The 26,452-nt window shown below is 37.5% G+C and overlaps 1 protein-coding gene across 1 annotated transcript in view; it reads left to right on the plus strand.

Annotated features, from left to right (window-relative positions):
- Window positions 1–26,452, plus strand: part of FAM172A (family with sequence similarity 172 member A) — a 429,003-nt gene that overhangs the window by 40,225 nt on the left and 362,326 nt on the right. The window contains exons 3-4 of the mRNA XM_027545608.1: window positions 16,455–16,556; window positions 21,794–21,894. Coding sequence (XP_027401409.1) covers window positions 16,455–16,556; window positions 21,794–21,894 — 203 coding nt within the window. The remainder of the gene's footprint in view (window positions 1–16,454; window positions 16,557–21,793; window positions 21,895–26,452) is intronic.

Consider the following 26,452-nt stretch of genomic DNA (forward strand, 5'->3'; position numbering starts at 1 on the left):
AATTTAAACTTCCACAAGCAGTATATAAGAAATCAGATTGGTTTTCTGGATTTTAGAGGTTGTACAGTGATGTTAAAAGCATATGGGTAGTCTAAATATAGTAATAAGGTTATAAATATAGAACTTTCTGAATTCAAACTGAGGTTTTCCTACTTACCATGAAACAAATTCCTTATCTTTTCTGAATCATTTTCTTCACTGGTACAATAGGAATATAAATGCTTAGCACATGAGCTTGTAATGATGAATGAAGTAGTCAAATTGAAAATATTAGAAGATAAAATGGCAAATGTTAAATAAAGTGTATCTTAGAGCAAACTGACAGAATACATAAAATTTATCCCTCAAACAGTCCTATTTATCAGTTTTTTTCTTTTATGAGCTATGCTTTTGGTATTAGGTCTAAGTACTCTTTGCTTAGCCCTGCTTTATGAAGATCTTTATGTTTCCTCTAAGAGTTTTATAGTTTTAGATTTTACATTTAAACTAATGATGTGTTTTGTTTTAATTTTTATTTAAGAGATGAGCCTTAGGTCAAGGTTTGTATTTTTTGCCTATTGATGTCCAATTTTACCAGCACTATTTGTGGGAAAAAAAAAAAAATCTTTGCACTATTGAATTACTTCTTCATCTTTTGAGGTTCTCTTATTTAGTTCCATGTATCTGTGTCTGTCTCTTCTCCAATACATACTCTTGATTACTGAACTTAAATAGTAAGTCTTAAGTTTGGCTAGAATGATACTCCCAAATTCATTCTTATTATTTGGTTTTTCTAGGTCTTTTGCCTTTCCATATAAATATTAAGAGTAAAATTGTCTATGACTGTAAAAAAAATAATTTCAGTTCAGTTGCTCAGTCGTGTCTGACACCCCATGGACTGCAGCACACCAGGCCTCCCTGTCCATCACCAACTCCCAGAGCTTGCTCAGACTCGTGTCCATCAAGTCAGTGATGCCATCCAATCATCTCATCCTCTGTTGTCCCCTTCTCCTGCCTTCAGTCTTTCCCAGCATCAGGGTCTTTTCAAATGAGTCAGCTCTTCACATCAGGTGGCCAAAGTATTGGAGTTTCAGCTTCAACATCAGTCCTTCCAATGAACACCCAGGACTGATCTCCTTTAGGATGGACTGGTTGGATCTCCTTGCAGTCCAAGGGACTCTCAAGAGTCTTCTCCAACACCACAGTTCAAAAGCATCAATTCTTCAGCACTCAGCTTTCTTTATAGTCCAACTCTCACATCCATACATGACTGCTGGAAAAACCATACTTTTGAATAGACAGACCTTTGTTGGCAAAGTAATATCTCTGCTTTTTATTATGTTGTCTAGGGTGATCATAATTTTTCTTCCAGGGAGCAGGCGTCTTAATTCCATGGCTGCAGTCAACATCTGCAGTGATTTTGGAGCCCAAAAAAATAAAGTGTGGCACCGTTTTCGTTGTTTCCCCATCTATTTGCCACGAAGTGATGGGACCAGATACCATGATCTTAGTTTTCTGAGTGTTGTGTTTTAAGCCAACTTTTTCACTCTCCTCTCTCACTTTCATCAAGAGGCTCTTTAGTTCTTCTTGGCTTTCTGCCATGCTGCTAAGTCACTTCAGTCGTGTCCAACTCTGTGCGACCCCATAGACGGCAGCCCACCAGGCTCCCCCGTCCCTGGGATTCTCCAGGCAAGAACACTGGAGTGGGCTGCCATTTCCTTCTCCAATGCATGAAAGTGAAAAGTGAAAGTGAAGTCGCTCAGTCGTGTCAGACTCTTCACGACCCCATGGACTTTCTGCCATAAATGTGGTGTTATCTGCATATCTGAGGTTATTGATATTTCTCCTGGCAATCTTGATTCTAGCTTGGGCTTCATCCAGTCCAGCATATCTCATGATGTACTCTGCATATAAGTTAAATAAGCAGGGTGACATTACACAGTAAATAATTTACTTGCATTTTAATAGAGATTGCATTCAAGCCTACAGATGAACGTGAGGAGAATTTACATCTTTACTAGAATTGACGTTTCCAATCCATGAACATGGAGTATCTGTCATTTATTTAGATCTTAGATTTCCTTCATTGACACTTTGCAATTTTCATTATATAATTAAGTCTTTTACATATGTTATTAGATTTGTATTATAATTTTAGGGTGATTATAAATGGTATTGTGTTTTTAATTTCAATTGTCACACGTTTACTGATTGTTTATGGAAATACAGTCAAATTTTGTGTGCTGATATAGTCTGTGACTTTTTGAAGTTGCTTATTTTTTTCAGAGGTTTTATTGATAGACAAATTGGAGTTTTTTATGTAGACCATCATGTTATTTGCTTATTGGGCAGTTTTATTTCTTCATTTCTCATCTTGCTTTTTTGCCCTGGCTAAGACTTCCAATGCTATGTTAAATAAGAGTAATTAGAACGGACATTCTTTCCTTATTCACTAGGTAATAGTGAGTGGTGGCACTCCCGTTTTCACCCCTTAATTTCTAGACCTATGAGTTCTGGCTTTGGGAGAAATGGCACTATATGTTGGACACTGGTTCTGAGTATATACTGCCTTTTGGAGAATCTTGGTCCAACCCTGCAAGATTCTGTCATCCAGCTGGCCCTGTAACTGAATCTTCAGAAGGCAGTCCACCATTCTGTCAAATTAGCCACTTCAAGATGGTGAGGACACAGTAAGAAAAGTGAGTTCCATGAGCATGGGCCCACTGCTGCACTTCTTTTGCTGTGATGTGAGTTTCTTGATCAGAAACAATGCTGTGTGGAATACCAGGATGGTGGATAAAGCATCCTGCAAGTCCACAGATAGTTATATGTGTCAGAAGCCTTGAGTGCAGGGAAGGCCAATCTGTATCCAGAGAAAGTATCTAATCCAGTAAGAACAAAATTCTGCCACTTTCATGATGGAATTGATCCAGTGTAATTAACCTGCCTCCAATTACTTGGCTGATCACCCCCAGGACATGGTGCCATGTTGAGGACTGCCATGGTGGTCTCTGCTGCTGGGATATTGGACACCCAGCTGTGCCGGTAGCCAGGTTGGCTTTGGTGGGTGCACGTTCATATTTTGAGCCCACACATGACCTCCAACCCTGCCACAATGGCCACTTTATTCTTGAGCTCATTGGGTGATGACAGATTTGACCAGGGTAAGGCCGACTGGTGTCCACAGAAAGGATCATCCTGTGCACTTGATTTTTAAAATAGTCCTCTGTTGAGCTTACCTTTTAGTGAGTATTCACTTGGGATGCTAATATTTTCACATTCTGTTGGTCATTCAGAGAGGTCTGTCCACATACCTCTTTTCCACGTTTCCTTGTCACCAATTTTCTGATCGTGTTCCTTCCAAGTCCCTGACCATCCAGCCAAACAATTGACCACATGCCCATGAATCATTTTATAGTCACTCATGTGGTCATATCTCTTTCCAGAGAAATGGAACAACCAGGTGCCCTGCTCTCAGTTCTGTCCACTGGGAAGATTTCCCTTCACCACTGTTATTTAGGGATGTCCCCAAAGGGGCCTCTGATGCTTCCACTGTCCACTTTTAGGTGGCGACTGAGTATCATGCAGAACCATCGCTGATCCAGACTCGAGTTTTCTCTTCTTCTGCCAGCTGGTGAGGCTTTAGGTGCATGCTGATGAATAGAAGGCGGTGTCGCAGGAGTGGAGACCATAGGCATATGGACTACTCCTGCATGTTACTTATTTTTGTCTTCAGGGCCTGCTCAGTCCTAACCTCATACACACCACTCCCTATTTGATGATGGAGTGCTATTGTACACACCCAACTTTAATACTTGGTGTGTCAGTTACCACCTAGTTCATGATGCTGCTAAGGTCTCATGGTAAGCTGGCAGCCTGTGGTTAAGTGTTCAATCTCCACTCAGGCCCAGTAGCAGGCCAAGAGGTATTTCTCAAAAGGAGACTAGTTACCTGCAGTGGATAGTAAGGCTTTGTGACAAAATCCTGAACCTGTGCTGTGAAGGCAGGAGAAGACTGATGTCCTAGCTTGAAGACAGTCATACAGAGAGTAGGAATTCTGTCTTACTCACCGTTTTTGTTCTACTCAGGCCTTCAGTGAATTGGATGAGTTCATCTGTATTGGAGGTGGGGGGCAACCTGCTTGACTCAGTCTGCAGTTTCAAATGTTAATCTCATCCAGAAATACCTTCATAAACATGCTCAGAATAATATTTAACCAAATATCTGGGCACCCAGTCAAGTTGACACATAAAATTAACCATCACCCTATTCATTTGTCTATGGAAACTTTGGTTGCTTCCGCCTTTTGGCTGTTGTGAGTAATACTGCAGTGAATAGGGGTGTACAAATATATGAATCTTTGTTTTCAGTTCTTTGGGGGTATAAAGTGGTATTTTTATCCAGTGACTTCATATGTTTAGTTGAAGTTTATTTATTTTTTTTTTATTTTTTTTTTTTAATTTTATTTTATTTTTAAACTTTACATAATTGTATTAGTTTTGCCAAATATCAAAATGAATCCACCACAGGTATACATGTGTTCCCCATCCTGAACCCTCCTCCCTCCTCCCTCCCCATACCATCCCTCTGGGTCGTCCCAGTGCACTAGCCCCAAGCATCCAGTATCGTGCATCGAACCTGGACTGGCAACTCGTTTCTTACATGATATTTTATATGTTACAATGTCATTCTCCCAAATCTTCCCACCCTCTCCCTCTCCCACAGAGTCCATAAGACTGTTCTATACATCAGTGTCTCTTTTGCTGTCTCGTACACAGGGTTATTGTTACCATCTTTCTAAATTCCATATATATGCGTTAGAATACTGTATTTATGTTTTTCCTTCTGGCTTACTTCACTCTGTATAATAGGCTCCAGTTTCATCCACCTCATTAGAACTGATTCAAATGTATTCTTTTTAATGGCTGAGTAATACTCCATTGTGTATATGTACCACTGCTTTCTTATCCATTCATCTGCTGATGGACATCTAGGTTGCTTCCATGTCTTGGCTATTATAAACAGTGCTGCGATGAACATTGGGGTACACGTGTCTCTTTCCCTTCTGGTTTCCTCAGTGTGTATGCCCAGCAGTGGGATTGCTGGATCATAAGGCAGTTCTATTTCCAGTTTTTTAAGGAATCTCCACACTGTTCTCCATAGTGGCTGTACTAGTTTGCATTCCCACCAACAGTGTAAGAGGGTTCCCTTTTCTCCACACCCTCTCCAGCATTTATTATTTGTAGACTTTTGGATCGCAGCCATTCTGACTGGTGTGAAATGGTACCTCATAGTGGTTTTGATTTGCATTTCTCTGATAATGAGTGATGTTGAGCATCTTTTCATGTGTTTGTTAGCCATCTGTATGTCTTCTTTGGAGAAATGTCTATTTAGTTCTTTGGCCCATTTTTTGATTGGGTCGTTTATTTTTCTGGAGTTGAGCTGTAGGAGTTGCTTGTATATTTTTGAGATTAGTTGTTTGTCAGTTGCTTCATTTGCTATTATTTTCTCCCATTCTGAAGGCTGTCTTTTCACCTTGCTAATAGTTTCCTTTGATGTGCAGAAGCTTTTAAGGTTAATTAGGTCCCATTTGTTTATTTTTGTTTTTATTTCCAATATTCTGGGAGGTGGGTCATAGAGGATCCTGCTGTGATGTATGTCGGAGAGTGTTTTGCCTATGTTCTCCTCTAGGAGTTTTATAGTTTCTGGTCTTACGTTTAGATCTTTAATCCATTTTGAGTTTATTTTTGTGTATGGTGTTAGAAAGTGGTCCAGTTTCATTCTTTTACAAGTGGTTGACCAGATTTCCCAGCACCACTTGTTAAAGAGATTGTCTTTAATCCATTGTATATTCTTGCCTCCTTTGTCGAAGATAAGGTGTCCATATGTGCGTGGATTTATCTCTGGGATTTCTATTTTGTTCCATTGATCAATATTTCTGTCTTTGTGCCAGTACCATACTGTCTTGATAACTGTGGCTTTGTAGTAGAGCCTGAAGTCAGGTAGGTTGATTCCTCCAGTTCCATTCTTCTTTCTCAAGATCGCTTTGGCTATTCGAGGTTTTTTGTATTTCCATACAAATTGTGAAATTATTTGTTCTAGCTCTGTGAAGAATACTGTTGGTAGCTTGATAGGGATTGTGTTGAATCTATAAATTGCTTTGGGTAGTATACTCATTTTCACTATATTGATTCTTCCAATCCATGACCATGGTATATTTCTCCATCTATTAGTGTCCTCTTTGATTTCTTTCACCAGTGTTTTATAGTTTTCTATATATAGGTCTTTAGTTTCTTTAGGTAGATATATTCCTAAGTATTTTATTCTTTCTGTTGCAATGGTGAATGGAATTGTTTCCTTAATTTCTCTTTCTGTTTTCTCATTATTAGTGTATAGGAATGCAAGGGATTTCTGTGTGTTGATTTTATATCCTGCAACTTTACTGTAGTCATTGATTATTTCTAGTAATTTTCTGGTGGACTCTTTAGGGTTTTCTATGTAGAGGATCATGTCATCTGCAAATAGTGAGAGTTTTACTTCTTCTTTTCCGATTTGGATTCCTTTTATTTCTTTTTCTGCTCTGATTGCTGTGGCCAAAATTTCCAAAACTATGTTGAATAGTAATGGTGAAAGTGGGCACCCTTGTCTTGTTCCTGACTTTAGAGGAAATGCTTTCAATTTTTCACCATTGAGGATAATGTTTGCAGTGGGTTTGTCATATATAGCTTTTATTATGTTGAGGTATGTTCCTTCTATTCCTGCTTTCTGGAGAGTTTTTATCATAAATGGATGTTGAATTTTGTCAAAGGCTTTCTCTGCATCTATTGAGATAATCATATGGTTTTTATTTTTCAATTTGTTAATGTGGTGTATTACATTGATTGATTTGCGGATATTGAAGAATCCTTGCATCCCTGGGATAAAGCCCACTTGATCATGGTGTATGATCTTTTTAATGTGTTGTTGGATTCTGATTGCTAGAATTTTGTTAAGGATTTTTGCATCTATGTTCATCAGTGATATTGGCCTGTAGTTTTCTTTTTTTGTGGGATCTTTGTCAGGTTTTGGTATTAGGGTGATGGTGGCCTCATAGAATGAGTTTGGAAGTTTACCTTCCTCTGCAATTTTCTGGAAGAGTTTGAGCAGGATAGGTGTTAGCTCTTCTCTAAATTTTTGGTAGAATTCAGCTGTGAAGCCGTCTGGACCGGGGCTTTTGTTTGCTGGAAGATTTTTGATTACAGTTTCAATTTCCATGCTTGTGATGGGTCTGTTAAGATTTTCTATTTCTTCCTGGTCCAGTTTTGGAAAGTTGTACTTTTCTAAGAATTTGTCCATTTCTTCCACGTTGTCCATTTTATTGGCATATAATTGTTGATAGTACTCTCTTATGATCCTTTGTATTTCTGTGTTGTCTGTTGTGATCTCTCCATTTTCGTTTCTAATTTTGTTGATTTGATTTTTCTCCCTTTGTTTCTTGATGAGTCTGGCTAATGGTTTGTCAATTTTATTTATCCTTTCAAAGAACCAGCTTTTGGTTTTGTTGATTTTTGCTATGGTCTCTTTTGTTTCTTTTGCATTTATTTCTGCTCTAATTTTTAAGATTTCTTTCCTTCTACTAACCCTGGGGTTCTTCATTTCTTCCTTTTCTAGTTGCTTTAGGTGTAGAGTTAGGTTATTTATTTGACTTTTTTCTTGTTTCTTGAGGTGTGCCTGTATTGCTATGAACTTTCCCCTTAGGACTGCTTTTACCGTGTCCCACAGGTTTTGGGTTGTTGTGTTTTCATTTTCATTCGTTTCTATGCAAATTTTGATTTCTTTTTTGATTTCTTCTGTGATTTGTTGGTTATTCAGCAGTGTGTTGTTCAGCCTCCATATGTTGGAATTTTTAATAGTTTTTCTCCTGTAATTGAGATCTAATCTTACTGCATTGTGGTCAGAAAAAATGCTTGGAATGATTTCTATCTTTTTGAATTTACCAAGGCTAGCTTTATGGCCCAGGATGTGATCTATCCTGGAGAAGGTTCCATGTGCGCTTGAGAAAAAGGTGAAATTCATTGTTTTGGGATGAAATGACCTATAGATATCAATTAGGTCTAGCTGGTCTATTGTATCGTTTAAAGTTTGTGTTTCCTTGTTAATTTTCTGTTTAGTTGATCTATCCATAGGTGTAAGTGGGGTATTAAAGTCTCCCACTATTATTGTGTTATTGTTAATTTCTCCTTTCATACTTGTTAGCATTTGTCTTACGTACTGTGGTGCTCCCGTGTTGGGTGCATATATATTTATAATTGTTATATCTTCTTCTTGGATTGAACCTTTGATCATTATGTAGTGACCTTCTTTGTCTCTTTTCACAGCCTTTGTTTTAAAGTCTATTTTATCTGATATGAGTATTGCTACTCCTGCTTTCTTTTGGTCCCTATTTGCATGGAAAATCTTTTTCCAGCCCTTCACTTTCAGTCTGTATGTGTCCCCTGTTTTGAGGTGGGTCTCTTGTAGACAACATATGTAGGGGTCTTGTTTTTGTATCCATTCAGCCAGTCTTTGTCTTTTGGTTGGGGCATTCAACCCATTTACGTTTAAGGTAATTACTGATAAGTATGTTCCCGTTGCCATTTACTTTATTGTTTTGGGTTCGAGTTTATACACCATTTTTGTGTTTCCTGTCTAGAGAATATCCTTTAGTATTTGTTGGAGAGCTGGTTTGGTGGTGCAGAATTCTCTCAGCTTTTGCTTGTCTGAAAAGCTTTTGATTTCTCCTTCATACTTGAATGAGATCCTTGCTGGGTACAATAATCTGGGCTGTAGGTTATTTTCTTTCATCATTTTAAGTATGTCTTGCCATTCCCTCCTGGCTTGAAGAGTTTCTATTGAAAGATCAGCTGTTATCCTTATGGGAATTCCCTTGTGTGTTATTTGTTGTTTTTCCCTTGCTGCTTTTAATATTTGTTCTTTGTGTTTGATCTTTGTTAATTTGATTAATATGTGTCTTGGGGTGTTTCTCCTTGGGTTTATCCTGTTTGGTACTCTCTGGGTTTCTTGGACTTGGGTGATTATTTCCTTCCCCATTTTAGGGAAGTTTTCCACTATTATCTCCTCAAGTATTTTCTCATGGTCTTTCTTTTTGTCTTCTTCTTCTGGAACCCCTATGATTCGAATGTTGTAGCGTTTAATATTGTCCTGGAGGTCTCTGAGATTGTCCTCATTTCTTTTAATTCGTTTTTCTTTTATCCTCTCTGATTCATTTATTTCTACCATTCTATCTTCTAATTCACTAATCCTGTCTTCTGCCTCTGTTATTCTACTATTTGTTGCCTCCAGAGTGTTTTTAATTTCACTTATTGCATTATTCATTATATATTGACTCTTTTTTATTTCTTCTAGGTCCTTGTTAAACCTTTCTTGCATCTTCTCAATCCTTGTCTCCAGGCTATTTATCTGTGATTCCATTTTAGTTTCAAGATTTTGGATCAATTTCACTATCATTATTCGGAATTCTTTATCAGGTAGATTCCCTATCTCTTCCTCTTTTGTTTGGTTTGGTGGGCATTTATCCTGTTCCTTTATCTGCTGAGTATTCCTCTGTCTCTTCATCTTGTTTAAATTGCTGAGTTTGGGGTGTCCTTTCTGTATTCTGGCAGTTTGTGGAGTTCTCTTTATTGTGGTGTTTCCTCGCTGTGTGTGGGTTTGTACAGGTGGCTTGTCAAGGTTTCCTGGTTAGGGAAGCTTGTGTCGGTGTTCTGGTGGGTGGAGCTGTATTTCTTCTCTCTGGAGTGCAATGAAATGTCCAGTAATGAGTTATGAGATGTCTATAGTTTTGGGGTGACTTTGGGCAGCCTGTATCTTGAAGCTCAGGGCTGTGTTCCTTTGTTGCTGGAGAATTTGCTTGGTATGTCTTGCCCTGGAACTTATTGGCCCTTGTGTGGTGCTTGGTTTCAGTGTCGGTATGGAGGCATTTGATGAGCTCCTGTGAATGAATGTTCCTTGGAGTCAGGAGTTCCCTGGAGTCAGGGTTTGGACTTAAGTCTCCTGCTTCCGATTATCGGTCTTATTTTTACAGTAGTTTCAAAACTTCTCCTTCTATACAGCACCATTGATAAAACATCTACATTAAAGATGATAAGTTTCTCTACAGTGAGGGTCACTCAGAGAGGTTCACAGGGTTACATGGAGAAGAGAAGAGGGAGGAGGGAGTTAGAGGTGACCCAAATGAGATGAGGTGAATCAATAGTGGAGAGAGTGGGCTAGCCAGTAGTCACTTCCTTATGTGCACTCCACAACTGGACCACTCAGAGATGTTCACGGGGTTATACAGAGAAGAGAAGAAGGAGGAAGGTAACAGAGGTGGCCAGAAGGATAAAAGGGGGGAATGAAAAGGAGAGAGACAGATCCAGCCAGTAATCAGTTCCCTAAGTGTTCTCCACCGTCTGGAACACACAGAAATTCACAGAGTTGGGTAGAGTAGAGAGGGGTTAGGGAGGAGACACAGGCGACCTGGTGGAGAAAAAGGAGGGTCCAAAGGGAGAGAGAGCAGTCAAGCCAGTAATCTCACTCCCTAGTGAAAAATGGGTCCTGAAGATTGGGTCCTTAAAGGTACAAAATTGGTAACAAATACATAAAAGCAAAAATTAAAAATCTAGAGTAGAGTTTGGAATTTCAAAAATACGATGTTTAAGAAAAGAAGAAGGAAAAGAAAGAGAGAAAGAACGAACAAACGAAAACAAACAAGGTCACGAAAATTATAAAGAAAGTACAGGTACAAAATTGATAACTAATACCAGAAAGCAAAAATTAAAAATCTAGAGTAGAGTTTGGAATTTCAAAAATACGATGTTAAAGAAAAGAAGAAGGAAAAGAAAGAGAGAAAAAACGAACAAACAAAAACAAACAAGGTCGCGAAAATTATAAAGAAAGTACAGGTACAAAATTGATAACTAATACCAGAAAGCAAAAATTAAAAATCTAGAGTAGAGTTTGGAATTTCAAAAATACAATGTTAAAAAAAAAAAAAAAGAAGAAGAAAAATAAAGAGAGAAAACAAACAAACAAATACGAACAATGTCACAAAAATTATAAAGAAAATACAGGTACAAAATTGGTATCAAATACCAAAAAGCATAAATTAAAAATCTAGAGTAAAGTTTGGAATTTCAGATATACAATGTTATATAAAGGAAGAAGAGAAAGAAACAGAGAAGAAGAAAAAAAAAAAAAGTCACAGAAATTATATAAAAAAAAACTATAGGTACAAAATTGATAACATATACCAAAAAGCGAAAATTAAAAATCTAGAGTAGAGTTTGGAATTTCAAAAATACAATGTTAAAGAAAAGAAGAAAAAAACAAAAACAAACAAACAAAAAAAACAAGGTCAAAAAATTATAAAATATATATATATGAAGTTTGCTGAAGAAGAAAAAAATAGGGCCTTTTTTTTTTTTTTTTGCAAAGTAATAGGTTATAAAAGTGAAAATTATAGGAACAATAGAGGACTTAAAATTTTTTTTTTAATTAAAAAAAAAAGAAAGAATGATCGTAAAAATAATAAAAATATATCTAGGACTTTTTTTTTTTTTTTTTTTTGTGGGTGTTGTGGGTTCAGTTCATTTTTGGCTAGTTCCTTGGTCAGATTTATATTTCTCAAGATCTATAGGCCCCTTCCTATGTAGTCCGTAGTAACCACAGGGTTTTGATCTATTGCCTGTAGCTTCCAAGGCGTTTCCCTCTGTTATATCTTCTTCTGTTTGCTAGTCTCTTCAGTATCTGGTTTCCGCCCTGACTCAAAGGGCACGGTGGAGGACACTTTTTTTTTTTTTTTTTTTAGGCTTACTTGTTCAGTCGCGCTGTGGGGAGGGAGGGAGGGATGCTGCAGACAAATAACACTGGCGTGGGCTCGCAGTGCCTCAGCCACCCTGGGTCTGCCCCTGCTCACGGCGCATGTAGCCTCCCTGTCCACTCTGCTCGGACTCTAGGTTGTTCCGCCGGGAACAATCCGAGGCTGGCCCTGGGCTGCATGCACCTCCCAGGTCCAAGCCGCTCAGGTTCAGGCACTCGGGTAGTCCTCAGAGGCGCAGACTCAGTTGGGCCTGCGTTTTGTGCTCTTCCCAGGTCCGAGCGCCAATTTGCTCTTCCCAGGCGAGCGCCAATGCTGCGACTTATCGCCTCCCCGCCACTCGGTTATCTGGATGTAAAACCGGCGCACCTTCTCAGGCAGATGTTGACCGTCCAGACCCCCAAGAAGTTTTAGTTAGCAAAGAAGCCTGCTTACAATTTTATAGATAATGTCTCTCTGGGGCTGCGATTGCCCCCTTCCGGCTCTGGCTGCCTGTCACCGGAGGGGGAAGGTCTGCAGCCGGCTATCTCTGTTCAGTCCTTTGTTCCGTGCGCGGGCCTGGCGGTCTTAGGTTAGGGCTGGCTTTTCGCGTGGTAGGTATCCCACAGTCTGGTTTGCTAGCCCAAATTATTTCGCTCAGATAGCGCTCAGGGTATTCAGGCCAGATTCTTACTCTCAGCGATGCAGCCCACGCCGCGCCTCCCTGCCCAGCCCCGGTTTGCTAATGGCGGATGCAGGCGTCTGCGCTGCTTCTCCGCTGGGGGAGTTACCGTAGGGCTCGCAATCTGCGAGTTTTAAATTGTTTATTTATTTTTTCTCCCTGTTATGTTGCCCTCTGTGCTTCCAAAGCTCGGCACAGATTCGGCAGTGAGAAGGTTTCCTGATGTTTGGAAACTTCTCTCTTTTTAAGATTCCCTTCCCGGGACGGAACTCCGTCCCTCCCTCTTTTGTCTCTTTTTTTTTGTTTTTAATATTTTTTCCTACCTCCTTTCGAAGAGTTGGGTTGCTTTTCTGGGTGCCTGATGTCCTCTGCCGGCATTCAGAAGTTGTTTTGTGGAATTTACTTGACGTTTAAATGCTCTTTTGATGAATTTGTGGGGGAGAAAGTGTTCTCCCCGTCCTACTCCTCCGCCATTTTGGCTCCTCCTCTAGTTGAAGTTTAGAATTCTAGTTGCTAAATGGCTTTAATGACCAGACATGTGTTTTAGAAAAAACAGTGGTTACATCTGTTGTATATTTAGGTTATAAGGATTCAGTTGTACTGTATTTTATAGGAGATTGAAGGGATTTTGCATGGAAATGTTCTACTATACTTATTTTTACCTAATCTACTGCCTTTGGAACCCAATTTCTGCAAAATGCAGGTATATAGCTTTGTTTTCCTTTTACAAAGCAGAAAAATAATTTCTGACAGTTTCTCTCTGAGTCTGTTCAGTCGGCTTCCCTGGTAGCTCAGCTGGTAAAGAATCCGCCTGCAATGCAGGAGACCCCGGTTTGATTCCTGGGATGAGAAGATCCCCTGGAGAAGGAATAGGCTACGCACTCCAGTATTCTTGGGCTTCCCTGGTGGCTCAGATGGTTAAGAATCCACCTGCAATGCGGGAGACCTGGGTTTGATCCCTGGGTCAGGAAGACCCCTGGAGAAGGGCATGGCAACCCACCCCAGTATTCTTGCCTGGAGAATCCCGTGGACAGGGGAGCCTGGCGGGCTACAGTCCATGGGGTTGCAAAGATTTCGATGTGACTGAGCGACTGAGTACACATACTCAATGCCAATGAAATTAAAAATATCTACATCTAGTTCTCTAATGGACAGAGGAGAAGTTTGAGGAATGCATGTTTTAGTTTAGTTATTCATTTTATCATTCAAAGGAACTTTTTGGTCAATGCAAAAGCATATTTCTGTATTCAGAAGAGTTTATTCTTTTTATAAGGTAATGAAGAGAGAGGTTAGACTATATTAGAGCTTATACAGGACATAGAATAAAAGTATAGGGATTTTGAAAGAGTACTGACTTAGATATTGGAGAATAAGTTTATTTTTTGAATCCCACAGTACTATTAAGGTATAATTTTGGGCAAGCCATTTTACATCTCTGGGCTTATTTCCTTGTCTCAAAGACAGTGAAGATAACACGTGCTACTGCTTTATAGGGCTATGATGGTCAAATGAGGTATAGTATATGAAGTCTTTAAAATGATATATAGATGTTACATGGCATTTTATGATCTGAGCTGATAGAAAATGAATATTAGACATAGTACAGATGCTTATATTTTGGATGGTTTTGTGTGTATCTGATTAACAGGATTCTAAGTTTTGAACTGTGGAAGATGACGGTGAAGTAAAGGAATTCAATTCATTGGAAGGAGAAAAATGAGAGTCTTCAAGCCAATTTTTGATAAAAAAATACTTTAATCAATTTTGCAAAGATTTACACATTGTTCAGAACCTTACTAATGAATCAGAAATTTGTCAGCATGTACGAATTTGCCCCAGTATGCATACTTTGTGACATTTTTTATTTTACTAAATAATTTGCAGATTTTTTTTTTAATAAACTTGCTTGTATGTTGAAGATGGTATATTTTTGTGTAAGTTGAGGTTTATCTGATGCAGTAGTTTGAAGAGTTTTAAACAATGACTTTTTTTTTTTTTTACAAGTTTTTTGGTATCTTATGTTTGTGTCCCACAGAGAGAGACTAGAGACTGGAGGTAGACAAACTATTTTTTCCTCTGGCATATTTTTATGATCTGTACAGATGGATTTATTATATCTCTGTAAGTGAGAGACAGAAATAAAGTGTTACTTCTGAGACTCTTTTGTTTTAAACAGAGGCCGGGGTCGGGGGTGGGGAGTTGCTGGTTTGCTATACTAGGTGTCCTGGGAGTTTTTTCTGTCTTCAGGAACTTGAGTTTGAATGAGAAAAAAAATCTCAAAATCTAAACTTAAAAAAGAAAATCTTCTGAGAGATAAATAAATTTGAAGCTTATCTTTTATTTGTTCCAAGTTTGCATATGACACGAAGGTGACATATAGTGAGAATTTTTCCTCATCCTGTAATAACCTATAAGAAACTGTTAAGTACTGTTGACAGACTGATTTGAGGCTGGGGCAGGGAAAGTGCAAGATACGCCTGCAACACCGTGTAGTAACAGGAAATAAGAAAATGCTCACAAAATAAAGAGATGAGACTGAGGAGCCGGGATGACTGTTTGCAATGTAGTGACCTGGATGGAATCCTGGAACAGAAAATGGAAATTAATGGAAAAACTGGTGAATAATATCTGGGCTTAGTTAATAGTAATGTACCAATGTTGGTTTCTTCATTGTAGCAAATGTAGCATGGTAAGGTAGAATGTTAACAATAGGGAAAACTGAGTATAGACACTATCTGTACTATCTTTCAGCTTATCTGTATCTAAAATGATGCAGAAATAAAATGCTTATTTGCAAAATATTGTTGACAGTCTTTTATTATGTATAGTCAAATGATGTGAAGAATGGAAACTGTTTTGTGTCAGCCTGTTTTCTCCAGTTAGCGTGTTTTATTTTACTATTGTTATTTCCCCTCTAAAAGTAGAAAAATGAAAACAGTGGAAACAGTGAGAGACTTTATTTGGGCTCTAAAATCACTGCAGATGGTGACTACAGCCATGAAATTAAAAGATGCTTGCTCCTTGGAAGAAAAGCTATGACTAACCTAGACAGCATATTAAAAAGCAAAGACATTACTTTGCCAACAAAGGTCCGTCTAGTCAAAGCTGTGGTTTTTCCAGTGGTCATGTGTGGCTGTGAGAGTTGGACTATAAAGAAAGCTGAGCACTGAAGAATGGGTACTTTTGAACTGTGGTGTTGGACAAGATTCTTGAGAGTCCTTTGGACTGCAAGGAGATCCAGCCAGTCCATCCTAAAGGAAATAAGTCCTGAATATTCATTGGAAGGACTGATGCCTAGCTGAAATTCCAGTACTTTGGCCACCTGATGTGAAGAACTGACTCACTGGAAAAGACCCTGATGCTGGGAAAGATTGAAAGCGGGAGGAGAAGGGGACGGCAAAGGATGAGATGGTTGGATGGCGTCACTGACTTGATGGACATGAGTTTCAGTAAGCTCCGGGAGTTGATGATGGACAGGGAGGCCTGGCGTGCGGCAGTCCATGGGGTCGCAAAGAGTCAGACACGACTTAGTGACTGAACTGACTGATGCTATATTACTATTATTTAGGTTTTTAAGTTCCCTTATTCATAGCAGTAAGATTTGGTGATCTTTAAAAGTCATATTAATATCTGAAAATTTTAAAAATGATAGAAGGAGGTTAATAAGGTACAAATTAGTATCTGTATATTCTGAAGGGAAAGAAGTTCATAATTAATCATTGTGGTACATAGCATCTGAGTTGTGGTTGTTTGGAGAATTACAGTTTTGAAAGTACTTATGTTATATTGATACTGTATGTCATCACAATGAAGCATTTTGGTAACTTAAAAAATTATAATGAGAATCTTATCATTTAAGGCAATACATAAAAAGTAACCTAATAGAAAAAGAAAAAAAAAAGTTAAAATAATGTAAGATACCATCTTTGTTATTAATTATGAAAATAAATATAAGTAAATTTCATGTCATTTCTTTTCTAGATTTATTATCTAGGATAGATTTGGATGAACTAATGAAAAAAGATGAACCACCTCTTGATTTTCCTGATACACTGGAAGGATTTGAATATGCTTTTAATGAAAGTAAGTGGTGTATGCTATATATATGCAAGATTAGTTTAACAATGCTAATAGAAAATAAACAATCCTAAACTTTTATTTGCCAGCTAGAAAGTTTTGTATGTTTCTTTTGAGAAATAATATCTTATCCTTTCATGATGAAATTCTTCTGTCAAGTAAAAGAGCCAAGTAATAATTTCCCATACTTGTCAAGTCACTTAAACCAATGAATATGAATTTAATTTAACTTAGGTATTTTCAATCTTGAGGGTTCAACTCCCTTGTATCCAGCTGGAACTCCCAATTAATAGTGTAGAAAGATGCTATTATTTCACGTGTTATTTAAAAGATGAAGCGACTGGCAATAATTATCTGTGACACTATTTTAAAACATAATACTTGATTCCATTATTTTTTTTTAGGCAACATCCTTATTGTAAAACTTCATTAAGTTCTGAATAAAATAAGCTTGGGACTTGGAATAAGGTACCATAGATTGCTAGAATGTTTCTTGCAGAAAGAACCATGAAACTGGATTAATAATACTGTAATACTTGAGGGGTAATGTTATTACAGGCCTGGTAGCATTTGAATTGTAGCTGTCTGTTGTACTACATCAACTGAATTGGTGATCTGTCATCATTGTGTGTGTGTTTTAAAAATTTTACATGGATTTATTTTATTCTATTCACATTGACTATTGTTATACCACCTACAAAAAGTGCAAAAGCACAGTCAGTTTTCTAATACCAGGTCAGAGCCAGGTTGCAGAAGAGGAACTTTACGGTAAGTTACAAGAAGAATTCAGATGTCCTGTCACTTGATGTACTTGAAGCTGTAAATATTGCCACCGGAGAATCTCTGGTTTTTTGCAGCGTCCATACAGTTCCTGCCAATGAGGCCTTCTTAGATTGATGTGTCTTTGCAGTATCAGTTATGGGTGTTAGAGCTTATAGGGATAGTATCTGTGTACTAGAATATTAACTGAACGTATTAGAACATATTAGAGACATATTAGAAAGGATTAGAACATATTAGAAACTTTGATCTCTTTTCTGATATTAATTTGCATGCTTTATCTTTTGGCAAAGTATGTGTGAGTAGTAATATTTTGTTTTTAAAAGAAATTTTTAAATTTCTTTATAGTTTGATTAACAGACCCTAAAGAACTTGAGACTGACATTGCTCCTGCCCCTTTGAAACAATGACCAGATTCCTCTTTCAGGCCAGGGATGGGGGCATGTGTTGGTGGTGCAGATGCATCATAGAACTGTGTTTGCTTTATGAATAGAAGACACCAGTTTTCATTGAAGTCTGCCTTTCGTCTTCCTTGAACATTTCTTAAAGGAAATGAAAAACAAAGAAGCAATACACTTTTATCTCTCACTTTCTTATCAGATCTGTTCACACACACACGTCTTTGCTTACATTTTACATTCTTGCATGCACATACTCACTCTTGGGCACACCTGCACCTTTGCAAATGCATGTGTGCTTTCATGTACTTACACTGAATGTGTAAGCACCCTTGCACACACCTATCATGTATGTTTTTTAATATCCTGAACATTGTCTTACATAAATGTAGACTTACAGTATGGGCAAAGATTCTTGCATTCCAAGGAGAGAATGCCACTTTTATGGATCCTATTTTTAGCACGATGCAGTTCAGGGTTGAATTCACGGTGAATGTTGAGTATTTTTTTGAAGATGTGAGGATTTGAAACCAAGAAACTAGTTTCAGTATTAAATCCCTAAGAGAGCAGTCCTATCTTAGAATCTTCAGGGACTTTTTTTCAGGGTTTATAATGCAAAAACTTTCATGAAAGCTTTGAATTGAAACTTTCATTGACTAAAGCTTCTAAATTTTTCTAAAGAATTTTAAAGTTCTTAGTTGGGTAAAGAAGAATTAGGATACAGAGTTCACTCTAAGGAAAAAGAAAACTGTAACAAAGGGGAAGAGATTCTTTTTACCTGCATCAAACTGATACCTTGTTCTTTCAAATCACTGTACCTTTTCAAATACTCTTTGTGTTTAAAGTGCCTGTTTAGCCATTCTCCAGTTGCAGTTGGTATATGGCCCGGCTCAAATGCCTTTGCCTTGAAAGATGAAGGTGAAGGCTTTTCACCTTATACCCTCACTCTTACTCCCTATATACTTTGGTGCAGTACTGTGAGAAATCACGCTTTTGTATCTCTCTCTCTCTCTCACACACACACACACACACACACACACATATATATATATAACTCAGCAACAAACTGTTTTGAGTTTGAAGCTTGTCTTATATGATGGCTGATTTTTATTGGATTCTTACTGTTGTCAGAAAGTGTCTTAAATATTTTCAGTTTTTTAATTCACGTAGGTCATTGATAGCTTATCTTGGGTCTCAGACTCAACCACCAATCTGGTAAAATATATGGATAAGCTTTTCAAAATAACATGCATTTGGTTATACACTGGAGATTTTACAACTGATTTTAGGAGACTCTAAAATGTCCTAAATCAGACCTTTGACAGTTGCTAAAGAGATTTTCCAAACCTTTGAGAAATACTATTTGCAAATCCAACTGTAAGTGATCCAGATTATCTTTTCTGGTTAAGAATGCTTACTCTCTTTGCCTCTTTATCTTCTTTTTACTTTTATACTAGTGTTAGTAGTTGGCTGTTTTGGCAAGGCTCATTTTTCCTAAAATATAAAAATCATTATCAACTTGTGAGAATCATTATGTTCAAAATGAGTAGAGAATTAAGAAAAACAAACAGCAAACCTCTCTTTGAGATGTAGATATATCTACATCTAACTACATAAACTCTCTCTCGGTAAGTCAGTTCCCTTTCACACAACAGTCCCATAGAAAATACATTTCAAATTTTAGCTGTAGCAGTATTACACATTACTATGTGCCACATGCCTTTAAGGTTGCTGTAGTCAAAATCACAAATGTCAGATTTGCAGATACCTTCAATTCATTTGTATTGGTATCCTAAATGGGAATTTCCCTGTCCTCAAAAGAAAGACATAGATGTACCTTATAATTTATATGGCATCATCTGACCATAAATGAGTTCGTTATGGTGATCTAGTGCTGTGTCTCATGTTAAGTATTAAAAAAACTTTAGAAATAAGAATTAGCACTTATATTAAAAATACCGAGTATGTGTAGTAAAATTGATTCATAAAAATAATGAGATAGTTTTACTTAGAGTACTAATGTTTCCTGGATTTTAGCTCTGGTGCCATAGCTTTCCTTTCAAGTCTTTCTTCACTCTTGCAAGCCCTCATTGGATAAAAATCAAATACTAATAACTCAGTTTAGCTTGACCATGTACCTCTTCTGCCACTCCTAGGATAAAGGATAAAAGCTAAAGTTTGAGGCTTCTACTATTTGATTTCATGTGTTCTCCACTGTTGTATTATTCAATTAGTCTCAGTACTCTCTTTGTTTCTGTTAAACTGAGTTGTTCACCATTATTTGAATTTACCATCTTTTTTTTTTTTTCAAAATTATATTTTCATTGTCTGAGAAGAGGAGAGGGAAGTTGTTAAAGCACTTGATCTGTTGTGTTTTTCTCTCCTGAATACCAGGAGAATGCTTCTGGGGAAACAAGACAGGTGGCTTGGTCTGCCATGAGGAGAATCCTTCTCCATGAAGTATTTTGAACAAGTTAACTGGTTTGGTATTGCTTACAGTTAAACCTATAATCTGCAGATATGTAATTGCATGTTTCTTTGAAAAATATCACATGAGCAGTACAACTCTCTGGCACATAAAGTAGAAGTGTTTATAACCAGCATGCTTACCAATGTGTGCAGTAACTCACATGCCCCACTTAGAGACATCACCTGTTCTGGACCAGAGCTGGACCAGAACATGCTATCCAGTGAGAAGAGAAGACTGGGAAGACCCAGCCAGGCTGTTGCAAACCACTCCCAGCTTTGCCTGTGCCTTTTGGTTGCTTGAGCCATTGAAATGATTAATAAAGTTATTTATTGTCAGTATAGTCAGTGAACTTTGTGAGTTTGTCTTGACAGTCTTATCAGGTCAGTTTATTTCTCTTCCTCAGTTCTTGTCTCCTCAAAACAAAAACTTGGAACAGACTAAAGGGTTTAAAACAACAGACAAGTCACAATTCAGATTGGCTCAAGCAGCAGATCTTTTGTTGGACAGATACTCCCAAAACGTGGAAGCCGGCCGATCCCAAAGGAGTCATCGTAACGATCCCTGTTGATTTCCCCTTTTATACTTCCCGTCTCCTCCTTTTGATTGTGCCCTGTGCCCTGTGCAGAATAGGGCTTGTACCCACCACCAGTCAAGAAAGGGAATGCAACTAGGCATACGTTCAAGGCCGATTGACAATTGCAAGTTATATAACAACAGGCTCTGTTGCGTGTGTCTTCCTATAATTCAGTCTGTTGTAATCAGATGTATATGTATGTGTAGAATATTTATGCACCCTCAATAGGCTCCTAGCTGCCTAAGGTTACTTGAGGAAGCCCCCTGGAGTTACTTTGTATCCACTGTGTGCCTAGGGCCTGGAGTTGGAACAGTCTTTCTGGTGATTTTTGTAGCAAATCTGTGAGCCCCCCCTGGGTGTGTCTGAGAGGGGGTTTAGAGATCAGCTTTCCTCCTTTTCAGCTAGGTCACCCCTTGTTGCTGATGCCTAACTTCCTACCTAGCAGTCTAAACCTGCGTTGGTTCACTGTCCCTCTCCCATTTCCATTTGCAATCGTATTTGTATTTCAAGCCAGTTGAGAAATTTCACTAAAACCTTTGAACCTATTCTAGCCTATAGGGATCTTTCATTTTTCTAAACTCATTTTAGACTTTATGTGAATTGCCTGTAGCAGTTTTTTAGATTGTTGACTTCATTCTTTGTAAAAAGTTGCTTCACTTTTAAATATTTATGCTTTTACTCCTCAGGTAAACCTCTAAGCTTAAGAACGGGGACCATGTTCATGGCTGTAGCTAGCAAAAATCTTCATATGTTATAGGCCTTCAAATATTGTTAATTTGCTTTGGGTTAGAGAAATGAAGATGGAAGACATAGCTTTTGAGTACTTGGGTCCTTCTTTTATACTGTGTATATCTTTGCACTATATGGATATTTAAAGAAAAATATCTAATGAAAACAATGAAAATGTCCTGAGACATTAAATTTTTATTAGACATTATTTATTATGCTTTACATATTATTATAAATATACTCTGAATCATAGCACTATTTTAACAAATAAACTTGTTTGTTTGTCTTCTAGAGGGGCAGTTAAGACACATAAAAACTGGGGAGCCGTTTGTTTTTAACTACCGGGAAGACTTGCACAGATGGAACCAGAAAAGATATGAAGCACTGGGAGAGGTATGGTTGTGTATATGATTTAACCTTGTTTTTTATTCCAATTTTAAATAGTCAGAATAAAGGTTTAAGTTGAAGCAGTACATGTGTTCTCTCTACAAAATGGTTCAAAAAGCTTTTTGTATTTTTTTTTATTTTTAGTGGTAGCGTTAGAAACATAATTTCAGTTTAAATTTATGTTTTTACACAAATTTTTTCATGACCTTAATATTTTATAATGAATCATTATAAGGGGAACAAATTGATGCTAAATTTTATTTTTTTTTTAATGTTTTTAGGAGGTTGAGTCCTCTGCTGTGCCAGGAAGAATAAGTCTTCTTTGAAATGCTTATCTAAAACAAAAAGCACAGAGTTACCATTGTTAATTATGTGAGATGATGGATGTGTTAATTATCCTGGTCTTGGCAATTTTTCTTAGAAATTTCCTGGCAATTATAAAATCATCTTATTGTGCGTTTTAAGTATATACAAATACAGTTACCAGTTATTACCGAAAGTTACAAAAAAGTGTTTATCTATAGGAAGAAAATTGCTATTGGCTCTAGACTACGTATCTTTGACTTGATGAAGGATTAGGCCTTGGGAAACATGACACGCCTCTTTAATGCTACCCCTGGTGGAAACTTTGAAAATGTCATCTGTCATTCGAGTGAATGTTTTGTTAAAGCTCCGAGTTTTACCCATTGGTGTCGTGCTGCTGTTGCTCAGTTGCTCAGTCATCTCAAACTCCTTGCAACCCCATGGACTGCAGCACGCCAGGCTTCCCTGTCCTTCACTGTCTGCCTTAACTCATGTCCATTGAGTTGATGATGCCATCCAACCATCTCATCCTGTGTCGCCGCATTCTCCTGCCCTCAGTCTTTCCCAGTATCAAGGTCTTTTCCAGTGGGTCAGCTCTTTGCATCAGGTGGCCAAAGTATTGGAGCTTCAGTTTCAACATAGTCCTTCCAGTAAATATTCAGTGTTGATTTCCTTTAGGATGGACTGGTTTGATTTCCTTGCAGTCCAAGGGACTCTCAGGTCTTCTCCAGAACCACGATTTGAAAGCATCAGTTCTTCGGCACTCAGCCTCCTTTATGGTCCAACTCTCAAATCCGAATATGACTACTGGAAAAACCATAGTTTTGACTATATGGACCTTTGTCAGCAAAGTGATGTCTCTGATTTTTGATGTCATAGTCTGTTTTTCATAAAATACATATGAACACATTTGTTTACTGTGATAACTAGACAACTGCTTAATTTCTATAAAGAAAAGCTGAAAGTTCTATTTATATTTTGGCTGTCTAATAAAAGTAGTCAAAATGAATTATTTGGTTAAACAGTAGCATAAAGAATATATGAAATTAAGTTTTTCTTTTCTGGAATACAGCTTTTCTTGGATCTCTTCTGAACATCTTTGAGCAAAGATGTTGACAGCTTTTGTTCTGAACCATCTTTTTTAAGATGTCTGATTAGGAAGCAGACTTAGAAGATAGAGATTGTGTCTTCTTCTAGCGCAGAGGACAGATTTGTTTGATGTCCAAGGAATTTCATGGTAGGGAAGATCTACTGAAGAAGGAAACAGCAACCCACTCCAGTATTCTTGCCTGGAGAATTCCATGGACAGAGGACCATGGTGGGCTACAGTCCATGGTGTTGCAAAGAGTCGGACACAACTGAGCGACTAACACTTTCACTTTACTTTAATGCCAATGGAGAGTCACAGAAGTTTTGACTATGACCCTCATAGTCAATCTGAAGACATGTCACCATAATCCTGAAAACTCAAGTTCTCATATGATTATCTAGAGTTCCCAGAAAACATATAAACATTGTGTTTAAATTCTGAAAATAGTTTAATGCTTCTTATTACCAATAAGATCTCTAGTTCTGTTAAGCGAGAACCTGTGAAAAGTCTCTCACCAGTGTCCTCCACGTAAAAGCACTGGAAAAACTTTTCTCCTCGGTGATGGATAGGGCAGAATTCAGAAATTCGAGCTTATTGCCTTGAGCCTGCCTTAATAAATAAACTTTTGGTATGCTTAAATTTAAGTTTTAAGAAGACAGCTTTTAACTTCAGCCAACAATCTAAACCAAAGCCCCTTCTGTTTTCTTAAGTTTTCCTGCAGAATATTGAGTTTTGTCTTCAGCTGAGAGGTACTATATATGTTTCACAACTGCTGTTTTAGTTTATGTTTATTTCTCTCTTAAGGAGATTATTATAGCAGTCATTCAGCAGAAATTGTTTTTAAGACTTGCTCCTGAAATGCTCTATCATTTCTATGTAAATTAAACTTACTGTGTAAGTAAAATAAACTGAGATGTCATTTTCTTTTTAGAATGCAGTGTCATAACTACACAAAAGAGTACTCTTTTACACTCACATAGTTACATTTTTACAGTCAAACAAATGCTTTTGCTAATATGTATATATATATTTTTACTGTCTACATATAACTTAATAAAAACATATAGCTTTTTTTTTTTTTTTTTGCCAGCCACCTTTTCCTTTTATTTTATTTTTTTTTATTTTATTTTATTTTTAAACTTTACAATATTGTATTAGTTTTGCCCAATATCGAAATGAATCCGCCACAGGTATACATGTGTTCCCCATCCTGAACCCTCCTCCCTCCTCCCTCCCCATACCATCCCTCTGGGTCGTCCCAGTGCACCAGCCCCAAGCATCCAGTATCGTGCATCGAACCTGGACTGGCGACTCGTTTCATACATGATATTATACATGTTTCCATGCCGTTCTCCCAAATCTTCCCACCCACTCTCTCTCCCACAGGGTCCATAGCTTTTAATAAGTTTGGTTAATTTGTTTAAATTTAGAAAGATACTTTCAGTTTAAAGAAGTGGGAGAGTGGTGTGAAAGGGTGATTTTCAGAATAGAAGTTTTCATGCATATATATCGGAGACGAATATTATGCCAAGGAATAACGTTTCCTTTGAAAGATTAGAAAGGCTATCATTTAAGTAATAAATAGAATGTAAAGCCCAGCATGTAACTTGTCAAATTTTCTCAACTGTCTCTCTCATGTCAATACTGAATTATTATTAAATGGAGAATTTGTAATCCAGAAGAAATTCTAATGAAAGATTTGAGTTTTTTGCCTAAATTGGGTCTTTGCACTTCCTTTGGTATTTGTTTACTTCTTTAAAAGTTAATAAATTGTTAGTGTGCTTAGAAAGAGGATAGTATTGATTAAACAGTCTTAAAAGCTTGGCTTTTTATTCATGGCTAGGACCACATTTACAAAAAAAGAAAGTAAAGGCATAATTTCCACTCCCCCGAACCTAAATTAGTAATATGTCTTGTAAAACAGTGCAGTGTTATTGAAAAGTACTACTACTAAAAAAATGGAATTTATGCAGCTTAAAAAATTGGATTTTTCCAATGGCCATATTCAGGTATTTGAAATAGGAACAACTTAAAGAATAATAATATAAATTATTATGTTAGTAGTCAAATATTTGAATATAATGTGATTTGTTGTTGTTGTTCAGTCATTCAGTCGTGTCTGACTCCTTGTGATCCCATGAACAGCAGCACACCAGGCTTCCCTGTCCTTCACCGTCTCCTGGAGTTTGCTCAAACTCATGTCCCTTGAGTCAATGATGCCAGTGATGTGTGTGACTAATATCTTCATATAATGTGAAATTCCCACATCTCATATTGTGACAGAAACCAAGGCCTGGCTGTCAGGAAGTCTGGTCCTAGTTTTGGCTCAGCGCTATCTCTCTGGTAGAGAAAATACAAGATGAGCTGAGGACATTGTCTTTTTTGGAAGGCATACCCTCAGTTTAAAGGCAGTATGTGAACAGGACAAAGAAACCCAACTTGAGAGGATTTCCTTTGGCCAAAATTGGGACAGTTTGAGGGTAAAACAGAATAAGGCTTCTATTGATTATAAAATATTGAATTAAAAGTCTTGATTCCATAGCATTTTTATAATATAGCTAATTTGCTGTCGTAAGATGAAAATTATCTGAAAATTGGTAATCAAAGGGAAAGAATTAAGTAGCTCAACATTTTATGAGAAACCGTAGTTCATTTGCAGTTGAAGAAGGAATGTTTTACTTTACCAAAGAATACTGGCTACTAACAGTAAAAAAAAAAAAGATACAATTAGAAAATCACCATCATTCTAAAGATGTTCCCTCAAGAGTCCCATTTCCTGCTTATTCAGTCAACCACTAATCTGGGATCTACCGTGAAGGGACTTCACAGTAAGTGAAGTGACTTATGCAGCAGATATAATTAAGGTTACTAGTCAACTGATCTTAAGATCTTAAGATAGGGAGGTTGTCCTGGATTATCTGGGTGAATTCTGTGTAATCACAAGAGCAATTAAAAGCCGAAGAGAAAGGGCAGAAGAGTCAATCACAGAGATTCTGCAGAAGAGGCAGGGAGAGCGGCTTCAGGCACGAGGATTCACATGCCATTGCTGGCTTTGAGATAGAACCAAAGAGAGGCCTGCATGAGCTCAGGGTACCCCTAAACTAATAAGAAGCACGGAAAACTCAGTGCACTGCATTTGGCCAACAACTTGAGTGAACTTGAAAGGGGACT

This window comes from Bos indicus x Bos taurus, chromosome 7 (assembly GCF_003369695.1).
Source record: "Bos indicus x Bos taurus breed Angus x Brahman F1 hybrid chromosome 7, Bos_hybrid_MaternalHap_v2.0, whole genome shotgun sequence".
Lineage (NCBI taxonomy): Eukaryota > Metazoa > Chordata > Mammalia > Artiodactyla > Bovidae > Bos > Bos indicus x Bos taurus.